The sequence below is a fragment of the Micromys minutus genome, assembly GCF_963924665.1.
Source record: "Micromys minutus genome assembly, chromosome: 11".
In the NCBI taxonomy this organism is placed as follows: domain Eukaryota; kingdom Metazoa; phylum Chordata; class Mammalia; order Rodentia; family Muridae; genus Micromys; species Micromys minutus.
Window position 1 is genome coordinate 27,225,092 of NC_137980.1, and position 12,913 is coordinate 27,238,004.

At 43.0% G+C, this 12,913-nt stretch overlaps 1 protein-coding gene across 1 annotated transcript in view; it reads right to left on the bottom strand.

The window, feature by feature from the left end:
* The window catches only part of PTPN13 (protein tyrosine phosphatase non-receptor type 13), a gene marked incomplete at its 5' end in the record, with an annotated part of 122,866 nt that overhangs the window by 65,270 nt on the left and 44,683 nt on the right, over positions 1-12,913 (bottom strand). Inside the window, 8 exons of the mRNA XM_080925731.1 lie at positions 1,816-1,968; positions 2,660-2,798; positions 4,355-4,508; positions 5,372-5,552; positions 5,654-5,728; positions 7,519-7,738; positions 11,490-11,571; positions 12,603-12,698. Of these exons, the coding sequence (XP_080781857.1) occupies positions 1,816-1,968; positions 2,660-2,798; positions 4,355-4,508; positions 5,372-5,552; positions 5,654-5,728; positions 7,519-7,738; positions 11,490-11,571; positions 12,603-12,698 (1,100 nt within the window). The remainder of the gene's footprint in view (positions 1-1,815; positions 1,969-2,659; positions 2,799-4,354; positions 4,509-5,371; positions 5,553-5,653; positions 5,729-7,518; positions 7,739-11,489; positions 11,572-12,602; positions 12,699-12,913) is intronic.

Below are 12,913 nucleotides of genomic sequence, written 5' to 3' on the forward strand. Positions count from 1 at the left end.
CACAGTATTCCCAGTACTCACTTTAAGTGACAAATGAAAACAAACCCAAAATGCATCAAAGGCCTCAACAGAGGAAGGAGCCCAGTGTCAGACATTTAAAGAACTTGTAAGGGTGGATGAGGCCGAGAGCGCTGAGCTGGGACATGAAAACCACTAAAAGAAGCAACAAGAAGTCCTTGCAGTAACAATGAAGCCAATTGCTGGTAACCAGCTCACCAGCACAAGGTTTCCCAGAAAAGGAAGTGATGGCTGGGGGCAGTGATTGTGAGGCTAAAGTTTTTCTCCTTCTTCAACTCTTTGCTATCTACCTCTGGCTTCTGGTAATTAGCTCCTGCTGTTCGCAACAGGGGATTAATTTTTTAAAAAAGGGGGTGGGGCTTGGGCTTGAGAGGTGGCTCAGTGGTTATGAGAACTGGAACCACTTCCAGAGGTCCTGAGTTCAATTCCCAGCAACCGCATAGTGGCTCACAACCATCTGTGATGGGATTCAACACCCTCTTCTGGTGTGTCTGAAGACAGCTACAGTGTACTCAAACATATAAAATAAATAAATCTTAAAAAAAAATAAAAGAAAGAGAAAAGAAAAGGGAGGATTAGTTAATAGTCTTCTTTTTTCTCTGGCTTTAGGGTCCCTCACTGACAAGGTGGCAGCTTTGGAGTTGGTTTACTCTTCATGAACCAGAGAGAAAAGAAAAGAAAGAATAAAAGAAGGAAAAGAGAAAACTCAGGCACTAAGAAAAACACTCACTCATTCTGGATGAAACAGAGAAAGAAAAGCTCCAACCGCTTTACACACACACACACACACACACACACACACATACATACACACACACAAATACAAATAATATTAAAAATAAATGAATTTAAAGCCATCATGTCTCACCTACCCTCAAGGCTAAGATGGAAAGGAGAGGAGAAACAGCCGTCTCCGAGGTGGAACAGAGGGACCCGTGCTGCAAGTGGGGGGGGTGCTGGGGAGCTGCAGCATCCTTGTAAAAATGCACACTGCTACTTAGCTCTTCCAAATACTGAACACAATGGCTACAAGAGGGCAGAGTTCACACTGACCTTGAGTGTGCACTGAGGACTGAGTTCACACTGACCCTAAGTGTGCACTGAGAGCAACACGTTTCGGCTTTCTTATCGTGAATCTTATCTAAAGATAAAACTTTAGAGATGTTATGGCACCTCTTCCGAGATACGAGTGGAAAGAGAAACATGCCTGTCTACACTATGGATCAGCAAACAGAAGGTATACTCTTCCTGTGGCTGCTGAAACAGGAGAACATTCTCAAAGTTTCTTATATTGACAGCTTAGTTCTAGCTTTCCTATCACAAATGCACTTTAGTTACCTGCGAGCTAATAGGGAGCTGATGACAAAACTCACACGACTTTGTGTATCTATGTGAGTTAATTATCTTTCATACAAAGACCAATTCACACATTTAGAACAAGGGCAAGCAGTTCCAGAACCAGTGCGAACTTCTCCTACTCAGTCATCAAATTCAACTTTTTCTTATGGTGCAGCTTGATTTTTCAGAGTTCAGAACAGGCTGAAGACCATGGGAGCCATAGTCAGGTAGGTGTTGAGTACAAATAAAAGTTTTGTCCTGCACAGTGCCCCTGACCATAAACTGTCATCTTTTCCCTTTCACAAAGGAGAATTAAGTTGCTGTAGTTTCAGGCAGGAAACAGGTAGCCCGAGACTGCAGAGGGTGAGATTGTGCCTCCCACCTTCTAGATGTGTCCTCCAACTCCTGCTCATCCTGAGCCTATGACATTGCTTATTACCAGTCACCCTGCAAGCTTACCTTTAAGAACTCTAGCTCTGTCTCCTTCTCAGAAGCCCCTGCATAGGTGTTATGCAGTTTGGGTAACTCTTCTTTAATGTAGGATAAGTCAAGCTTCTCCATCACTCTGGCAGGCAGATAATGTTCCAGGCGAAAGTAGGACACACCATGAACCTAGGAGGAAGAAGGCTGTTGTGAACACTCCCACCCACCTATCACTGATGTGAAGCCTCTTATTCCGGTCTTAAAGTTCTTTCTGCTTTTGCCTCCCACTACAGAATGCATCTCCCTCTTCTTTGGTAAGGCAGAATAGCTGGACATATTATCTATGAGAGGACACCTTGTGTCATTACGGAGTAATGTTGTAATGAAGGATGCTGCTACGGGGGCAGACTGCAGTTATCTGTTTCCTGATAGGACTCTTCCATTTAAGAACACGGAGCTTTGAACGTGGATTTTCATACCATGACCTCTGCCTGGCTCACGCCCTGCCATTGTGTGGATCTGTGTGAAAGGCAGGGTCCTCCAGCCCATGCTTAACCAACATGTCTCTTCCTCTATTGCTCAGAACATGGGGGATAGAGGGTTTGGAGCTAAATAGCCCTAACCTCCAAAACAAGACAAATTGAAACAGAAAAATCAGATCCCAAGTCTGGGATAGGACTATGTGTGGTGAGCCAGGGCACTTTGAGGAACCAAGGAGTTTAAGATAATTGTAAGATCAACCATGATTTTGCTAAGAATGCAAATGTAACTCAGCATACCCTGGTTTTGATCTCCAGCAGCAAAGCAAAGCAAAACGCAGATAGAAAGTAAACAAATCTACCGATACCTCCTTCATCTGGGACTGGAAAAGTAACCCTACCTCTGGCTGATAATCTCCATACTCTGCCTGGAGAGCCAAGGATGCAAGGAGCAGGGATGCCTCATCATCACAGTGCACTCTCTCCTCCAGAAGGTCTTTTCTCAGCTGAAGGTAATACTGATGGCAGGTTAGGTTATGCCTGTGAAAACACAGATGCACAGAGATACCTTGACTTTTGATGTCGAACCGTGGGAGGGCTTTGATCATAGGCACCGTCTCTAACGTATTTCTAACTATGGTTGTTGTTAGGCTGTTCTAGGGCACACAAAGAAGTGTGAGTTTGACCACTGTCTCACTTGGCCACCATCAGGAAGCCTCTTCCTGCAGTAAATGGGAACAGAAATAGAGAGCCACTGTAGGGAAGTATGCAGAAAGTGAGAGACTTTGGAGTATCCGGGCCTAAAGAATCCTGTCTCCATCAAGCCCTGCCCTCAGGGTTCAGGGAGCTCTGTGGTAGAGGAGGTGAAAGACTGCAAGATGAACACACCGGAGGAAAACAGCACTGTGCATATACAAAACAGGACTGGTGCAGAAACTGGCAGCACAATTAGGGCCTGCAGAGGTTCAAGCCCAACAGGCACTAGTCAGTGAGAGTGGGGAGTAGACTCGGGCTCCTACCACTAACCAAAGAAGTTATCTGCAATTGATAGCTCTCCTATGGAGTCTCACTGGGCGCAGTGCCCATCCGTAAGAGCAGGTTCATGCCTAGGAGCAGGTAATCAACACAAACCCAGCTCAGCGGTCGTTTGTAGACCCGTCTTGTTTTGCTTTTTTACTTTGTCCATTTGGGTTTTTTGTCTTACTGGCCATTTGCTTGTGTATTTTGCTTTCTGGTTTTGTAGGCCTTTGTGTGTGTTTCATTTTCTTGTTTGTTTTGTTATATGAGAGGGGGGGGGGAGCGAGTGCAGGGTGTGAAGTTGAGTAAGTAGGGAGGATATGGGGGAGGTAAGGAAGGGGAGATGTGATCACAATTTATTATAGTTTTTTTTTCAATAAAAAATATTTTAAAAAAGCATTTGTTTAAGGGCAGTACTGGCAGCCCCTTAGTTTGCAGGCCGTACTCACATTCCTGAGCTGCACAAACCCCTGATGGAAAGCACCAGACCTTACACAGCGCATCTCCCTAAGCGCACGTTTGCAGGGTTTCAGTACAGTAGGAGGTGAGGTACAGACGTCAGGGAAGTGCCTCCAAGTGTCTCACCACCTCACTGAGTCAACAACCTTCACCTGTTCACTTTAAGAAAGCACCGTACAGCTCCCTGGCCTGCCAGAGTGGCCAGTCACCACTCCTGTGCTTTGGAGCCACCAGTAAGCAGCAGCTTCATGAACCGATGACATGAGGCAGTAATTAATGGACAGAAGGTGAACACGGCACGGGTTCCAGGATGAAGGGGCAGCTAGTGTCCTAGGCGCAGTGTAAAAGGGTGACAGATTCATGAAAACACCCAGAACTACACATAACTTGGAAGGAATGAAAACTGTTGATGGGATTTTCCGGAGTGGTTTTTAATCACGAATGAGCACTAGTGACTGAAATGGTGGTGGCCAAAACACGGACCAGGGAGGAGCACTGCACTGCCTCTGAATGAAGGAGAAATCATCCTGGGCCCAAGTCAGGGGGTTCGGTGCCAGGAGGTTAGTGAGGTCAGCAGAGCGGGCCCAGAAAGAGCAAAAGAGAAACCCTTGTACACTCACTGTATCAGGCTAACATCATCCATGAAAAATTTAATTCGGAAAAACAAAGTAAAATCGACAGCGGCTTTGCCCTTTCTCTTCGGTTCTTCTTTCCATCCCTCCGGGGCCACTTTGGTTAATTTTAAGTCAGGATCAACAAAGAAATATTCATTCTCTGAAACAGAATGAGAAAGGCATTCAGAAAGCATGGAGAGATTTTCTTTGATGTCTTCATTGCTGTTGAATATATTAAAAAAAGAACAAGATCCGTCAGAAGCACTGCAGGGGCGGAGTGTTCTGTATGGCTGGGTTCAGTACGGATCAGCCTTTCCAAAACCAGGCTGAGACCTGGACTGAGCCCCGTCACACCTTTACTGCCTGTGAGAGTAAATTCCTTTCCCAGCGCAGACCCCATTCCCCCTGTCTGTAAGACCAGGACAATGCTGGATTCCACACTGCAGGCTGATACAATAATCAAATAGCAAGAGGAAGTATGCTGGAAGGCAACACTGAGAACACAGTTCTGCAGTATTAACTATTATTTACGAATTGAGCGGCTATTCTACAAAGCCTGATTCGTACAGAATGTTTTTAAGAAATGAATAGAGATCTGTCTCAAAACTATCTTTCTGTAGACAACACTATCTGGTCAGTCCAGGCTGGGGGTGGGAGTGAGAGAGGGTGTGGGAGTCAGTAAGCCCTAGGTCCTAGCTCTCTCCACCCCTCCGGGGCTGCTTTTAAGTCAGGATTTAAAAGAAAAGGCACTAATTGCACACTTATAGGGTGACTCTACAGAATGAATTATTCATTTTTAAGGCTCAAGCATTAAAAAAAACAAAAACAAAAACTCCATAGATGTGGGAGGAGCCTCACAAACACAATGAAGGAAAAGTCCCCAAGTCTCTTCTGCTTCTCAGCGCCAACCGACCTGCCTATTTATGACTTCTCCCCCAACGAAGCGTGGCTTGGGAAGGGGTACAGGATGCATCTCGATGCCAGGTTTTCCATTGGGAACTCTGAATCAGAACCTCGAGATACCTTTGAGGGTTGCGAGAGCAAACAAATGATGCTCCACCAAGCCGATGTGAGCCACGACCATGTCAAAGACATCTCTGCAGACGGTCTTGGTGTCACAGGTGAGCTCGAGCCTCTGCCCGCTCAGAAGCATTATGTTTACTTTCCTCCGTTGGTCTTCACTCTTCCCCTTCTTGGTCTGCAACTGGGAAAAAAAAAAGAAGAAGCACTTGAACATTCCGACTTGCTTTAGAGAATCACCGGACACATTTCCTAAGAGGGACTGGAGCTGGCGTTACTACTTACAAGGATAGACCGTGGCAGATCCAAAGATACAAACGGCTCAACTGTCATCTTCACAAACTCAGGGCCAAAGAAGTTCTGCAAGTTATATAAGCAGAATAAATTATCTTTACCATTGTCCTAGGTCACTATTTAAAAGGAAACAGTGGATAACAAATCACGAGTCAGAACGGGAAACTACGAAACAAATGTAGAAACTTTCAGTGAAGGACACTGGGTTTTGCTTAGAACAGACGTGGAGCATGCTTTATGCAGAGGTTTTACGGTGTGTGCACCTCTGTGCTATATACATTCATGTGCTGTCTGAAACTAAGGCTTGGGAAAAGGTGTGCACATGGGAGTGCCCTCCACACTTGTAATAGAATTATCACATTTGAAGCCAACCCTGTACTGTACGACACCCTTCTCACTGCCTCATTTTGAACAGGTTTGGCTGTTTAACTAGCAAGCTTTCATTAAGTTTCTTCCAGTTAGCTGAGAACACATTTAGTTTTTTTTAATTGTCAGTCTAAAACTTTGGACTGGTATAGTGTTTAAAGAATTAATTCCACACACAAAAGATTAGGGTGATGAAATGCTCACAGTACTCCTTGAGAAAGAAGTGCAAGTTCACTGCAATGTTCATGGTCTAGTACTTAAAGAAAAACACTGCAAACAGAAAAGCCATCCCCAATCAAACTGAGATGCAGCCTTTCCGTTCAACACTGTGGTGAGAACCTGAGTCTTGGCATTAGCTCAGCCCTGAGAGACTCTGAGAGGCTCGGCAGGGCTGGAGAGAGGGCTCGGCAGTCAACTCAGGCTGCTCCTTCAGGGAACTGCAGCTCATAATCTTCTGAAGCACCGGTTCTAGGGGGCTCCACATGGTATTTTGTTCTCTATTGGCCCTAGGTGTGCATTCATGCAGACATATATGCAAGGAAAACACTCATGCGCATAGGATGATGTTAACGATGATGATGGTGATAAAAAGAGACTCAGTAAGCATCAAGATTCTTCAAAGGGCTGAGCAGAGCTGTGGAATGAACTTAAAAATATTCCTGCTTCTGAGCTAGCCTTGAGCTGCATAGCTCATCTCTTGATTTATAGGGTAATGAATCTCTTACTATAAAAAAGCAGCTTCCTGTTCTACTGAATAAAGCCAGTTGCCCTCCCTAATTGTCCTATTCTAAAAAGACAATCTACCATGCTGGAAAATACACGTACATTTCCTTTTTAAAGACATGATCTTGCTTCTATGAAGCCCAGTTTGGCCACAGAGTTTCTATGCCACCCAGGCTAATCTCAATGTCACAATTCCTTTGCCCCAGTTTCCTGAGTGTAGGGAGTAGAGGCAGGTACAACCAGGCCTACATACAAACAGAAGTCATAAAGGCCGTTAAGCCACTTGACAGCCCCCTAATGATATTTTGAAACTGAAATAATATAAGCAGTGAAATATCAATTTTAATATCGCGCAAAATGTCTGATCCCAACAAGAACTTTTGGGATCTCAATCTCACCTACAGGCATCTTTAGGATAGCTATAGCAGCTTTTCTTAGCATACATTAATTATAAACAGCGGGTTTTATCACGACCCTCCCGTACATGTACATGATGTAGACTGACCGGAACCACGGTTCTCTACTCTCTTCTGGCCTCTCCTCAGCCCCCATCCTCTTCCTCACTAGTATTCTTTCTACTTTCAGATCTTTAAAAAAAAAACCTGTTCTCTGTGACCCGCTGAGTTGAGAGGGGGTCTCAGACAGGAACATGTGTGAGAGGCTATTTGCCACATGATGGGCGGCTTATCTGTGGCTGTTCCACTGAAGAAAACCTACTACTGATCATCAAAGAGCAAGTCTGGACGCAGTGGGTGAAACAGCCTCACCCTGAGCTTTCTCTGGGTCATGGCTGTCTCCAGGGCCATCTCCCTTAGCGGATCTCTAGAGACGTCAAGCATGGAAGCTTTGACCGTGTCCCCTGGATACAGGCTCAGCCGCGACTGTCGGAGAGCCATCCTGGCTTGCAGCTGCAGCATTTCTTCCTCTTGTCGCCTTAGCATCATCTCCTGATTGATCAAGTTGCCTTCGAGGGATGTTTCATATTGTCTAGTACAGAGAAAAGAGAAACAGGAAAAATAAAGTCTGGCAGAAAAGGAAAAACGGCTGTTTCAAGGCTAATGTAGGAAGTTCCATGGCAAGTAAGGCATCAGAAATGTAAACATTTACTTATTATTTCTAAAGACATATTCATTTAATTACTGTATATATTTGTGTACTTGTGTGGGTTTATGTAGACCATATGTATGCACACACGTGTCTTTGGGGGCCAAGAGTACTAGGTCTTCTGCACTAGAGTTACAGGTGGTTATGAACTGCATAATGTGGGCCCTGAACCCAGGTCAGTGTTGTACATAGTAGGAGAACTAATATATACTATCTTTTATACATCATATATTTATTTACATGAAATACTCATTATATTATGTATGTTTGTCCAGCTCCTGACAAAATGAGAGTAATCTTTTGTAATATTCTGAGAGAAAGTGGTCAGAGAATCTTTGTTCTGATATTTGCTCTTTGTATCTGGTTCCTGTCACATCTCATTGAAAAGAAAAGAAAGCACAAGATGTCCACATGGAGTCTCTTGCTCTTGATACAGAGTTCTTAAGTTCTTTGGCCTTTTTGGGAAACTCGGTTTTTACTGTGGTGAAGAACAGCTTGGTGGATGGCAGTTTGCAGTTCAGGGCTGACTCAAAGAGACAAGCCTGAATGGGAAGCGTCCTAGGATTTTCAATTCATAGCCCTCCTGTTGGGGAGGTAGCTGAGTGGAGAGAGTTAGTCAGTTTTGCCTATGGAATGATACTTTCAGGGCTGTTTTCTTCCTACAGATCTATGCCTTGAAGGTCAACGAAATTCTGCTTAGTTCTTGTATTTTTATTTTAGTGAGTACATATGTGGTCATGTGGGTCAAGGTCAAAGGTCAACCTAAGGTATTGTTCTTTAGGAGCTGTCCATCTTGACAGATTCTGGACAGAACCCAGGCTTGGCTCATTTATCAAGGCCAGCTGACCAGTGAACCTGGATCTACCTGTCTCTGCTCCCCAGAGATCCAAGCATGTGTCACACCTGTCTTTTGTCAGGAATTCTTAGGACAGAATTCAGATCCCTGAGCCTGCACTGCAGACATTTTGCCCACTGAACTGTCTCCTCAACCCCTATGCTTAATTCTTATTTTGGCTTCCAGACCTACTACCTCCTTTCAAAAAGCCTACTCCCTGTAAGCATGAGATAGGACAACACCCGGTAGTGTTCTAGGTGTTTTCCGTTTTATTGCTCACTCCCTTCACTCATTAAAGATGTCAGTCTGACTCAGGGTTTTTCCCCATCACTACTCATGGTTATGGTATGTGGATTTAAGGAGTCTTCTGACATTCTGACCCCCTCTCTTCTTCAGCAGGTGACCATGTAGCCTCCAGAAGTCACGGCTTCTGTTTTTCCAAATTCTCTATAATCTATAACTGTTTACTGTGCTCCAACCTCCCCTGCCAGATAATGTGAGGCCATTCCCATGGTTCTCCTCGTGTCCTTGTGTGGAACCTGAGGTCCATCTCTAATCACTCGTGAATGACCTCAAAGTAAAGAGCCAGGCTCCCTGACCGCCCTGGGTCCTCCCTCAGCACTGACCCTTGTGTCTTTTAAAGCTCTAGTACTTTCTCCCTCTCTCGACAGGCACCTTTTTCTTACTCTTCTCACTAGACGAAGAGCAAAGTGAGCGCCCTACTTGAATATTAACATACATTTTTGGTTCAGTATTTCTAAACCAAAGCCATTTTCCACACTGGCAGCAGAGAGGTGCGAAGCAGTGGGAAGGCAACACTGCATGTTGCTTCATGAGCTGAAGCACACAAAAAGGCCGAGAGACGCCCTTCGCAAGCAGCCTCCGATATCTTTTTTACTCACTAAAAGACACTTTTGATAGCTGAGAAATGAGTCACCTTGCCCGGCCTGACTCACTGTTTCTGGTTCGTGTCTTCCCCGCCCCGCAGCAAACGGCAGCACTGTCTGGCTTTGTTCTGCGGGTGTACTTAGCTGAAGGGAGTGGGGATTTTCTCATAAGGAAGCATGCGACATGTAAAAATGCAGTGCTACCTGCACAACAAAATCAGGAGCTCCTGGCCTCCTGCTGACACAGTGAGGGTGCCACCAGAACCTTGGCCCACATCTAGGAAAGCCTGAGCTACTAGGAGCTTTGAAAGCTATTTTAGTCACTGTGTACGTCTGTGGGTAGGAGGTGGAGTTCAGTTTCCACTCGACACCACATGCACACCTTAGGACCACCTTGCTGCAGACATCTCCCCCCGTATTTAATTTATAATTTATTATAATTATAAATTAATTTAGTTTATAATTATAATATAGTTACTAATTTAGTTACTGCGGGCACCAGCTCAAGCCTCTGTCCCCAAGGACAGTCTACCCTTAAAACGTGAGTTGGTAAATTAAGGTGGCCCTAATGTTCACATTTTTCTTACATAAATCTCAGAAAATCAAAATTAAGTTTCTCATGACTCATGGGTTCAGATTCTTTATTCAGAAAACAGACACAGTTTCCAAGATGACTTAATTGTTTTTGAAGAAATGGATCCTTGAACAACAGGCTGAAATCTGAGTTAAGACACAATCTCAATGTTGTTGTTTTTCCCCTAGTTGTTATCTCTACTTCTTCTACTGACGCTAAAAGGGGATGGTAACTATTTAGTTTTTCACAATGTAATTCAACCCTGGCTTCTTACTGCTCATCCCTATGTTGTGGTTTCATCAAGAAAGCATGTAATATTGAGGAAAGGCTATCTTTGCCTCCCACTTGCCTTAAAATAACAATAATAAAAAAGTTTATCATAACATAGTAGTAATTAAAATGCCATTATGTTCATAGAAAATTATTTTCTACAAAGAAAAAAATATTATAGATATTCCAAAGAAATGAAAGAAAAACTGTGGGACATTAAGTAGTAATATTTTAGTATATGAGCATGACCATCTGGACCATAGCCATGAATGCCAGCTTTACCCACACAGCTAGGATTACATGGTCTATTAATAGTTTACAGGTATGGACATTGTCTGGCATATTCATTAGCTACGGGACAAATATTTGAAAATTTCCAGATGATTCTCCTACAATCAAAAGCATCAGAAGTAAAAAGTGAGTTTAGTGTCCTCATGCTTTGGAAATACACTTTCAGGCCAATTTTGGATCTTGGGTGAATTTTACAAATTTGAAAATCAGCATTCTGTGTTCAGGCAAGTCAACTGTGTACGTGTGACTGTGATATATATTAATACACCTAGCACTTGCCTGAGCATTCTTTCAATTTCAACAAAGTAGAGTTTATGTAACACAACCACCCCAGATCTAGCACACAAAGACACTAACATCTCATAAGAAACTTGTCAAGTGTTTCAGTATGAAGCTGAACACACACAGCCCCAAATGGGCATTATAAATATGCCAGAGAACCTCTGTAAGCCAACCAGTGAGTGAATAATTAACTTCTTACTTAATAGCTCACACGGTGGTAATGTAATTATTCATTCAACCACTTCACACTAAATACCTGAGCCTGTCCCAGTCTTTCAAAGTACAGATCAGTCATTTACACTTAGAAACAAAGGTTCACTATGTTTTCACATTTTTAGCACCATGGCTTAACCTTGATTGTGAGATATATTTGCATTAACAATTTAAGTCACATGCCAACTGTAATTAATGAGAACCAAACCAAACAAGACAGAACCAAACAAAACCAAAACCAACCACCTGTGACTAGCCATTTAGGCCTTTCCAAAGCCATACCTTGGTCGTGACTGGCCAGTTTCATCTGCTCCAGGAAGGCCACTGCTGGATTCAAACCTCTTGGAAGCTTCACTTTTTCTCACTAATTATGAATTAAAATATAATGGTAGAAGCAATGAAGATATGAAAGCAATCTCATCTAAAACTCAGGCACTTATCAACAAAGGTAACTTGTATAACTCACAGTTGCAAATGAGGGACAGGAAATACAAGCCGTTTGAGGTCGGTCATGTTAGTTTTGTTGTTGCTGTTTGTTTTCTTGTTTTCTTTTTGAGACAGTGTTTCTCTGTGTAGCCCTGGCTGTCCTGAAACTTGCTTTGTAGATCAGGCTGGCCTTGAAATCATGGAGATCTGCCTGCCTCTGCCTCCCCAGTACTAGGATTAAAGCTGTGTGTCACCATGCTAGGCTAGTCATGGTAAGTTCTAAAGACAGTGACTTCCTTCCTATAAGGTGAAATGTCATCACTGTTTTATGAAAATTTTATCATTTGATAGAATACTTTAAAAGGAAATATTTTGCAATGTTAACATTTTGACTTTTGCTTAAGTTGTGGGTTTTTTAAACAAAATTTCAATTATTGATTTTACCAATGAAGACTCAGGAGCCTTTTTGGTATGAAAGCCTGTTAGCTCAGAGGCAGAGGAAACACCCAGCTGACCTTCCTTCTCAGCTGGCATCCCAGCAAGAATGTCCGTCTCTTACAAAACAAAACACAAACAAAAAACCCCAAACCAACAAAAAAAAAACTTTTTTCAAACATCATGACCCTCTCTTCTACTTCCTGTGCGTCTCTCTATCCGTCCTCCTGACTCCCTCTTACTATGTTTTTTTCTTAACAACCCTACATTCTCTTTCTATCATCTGGTTGCTTTCTCTGCCTCTTGACCCATGGTTGACTTTATTTAATCCTGTTTACAACATTCAAGCAGAAAGCTCTTGGATTAAAGGTGTGTACTAAGGCTGAGCCACACCACAACTAAAACCCAGGTTTTTCTAGTAAGTAACAATCTCAGGGTTCACAGTATAATCATATATTCTATAATATTAAATAACATTAAAAAACAGTAATAGATGCTTAAGAGGGGTATTTGCTTGCATCAGATGAATCTTACCTTGTCTGAAGTCCGACTCCGAGGAAATAATAGAAGGACTTTCGCTGGAAGTACTAAAGAGATCACTGTTGTAAGTTTTGTATCTTCGAACTGGCTCTAAAAGAATTTTTAAAAATGAGAACGTTATTAGCAATGTCACCCATTTTTTAAAAAGGACATATTCAATATTGGATGATTAGAACTTTTATATACTGCTTTCAATTTGCCACTCACTAGACTGACTGCATCTGAGAAATGAGAACTGAGGCTCTTGTGTTATCTGCAAACCAGTTTGGAGCAACCATTCCAGAACACACTGCCTAGATTTGAAT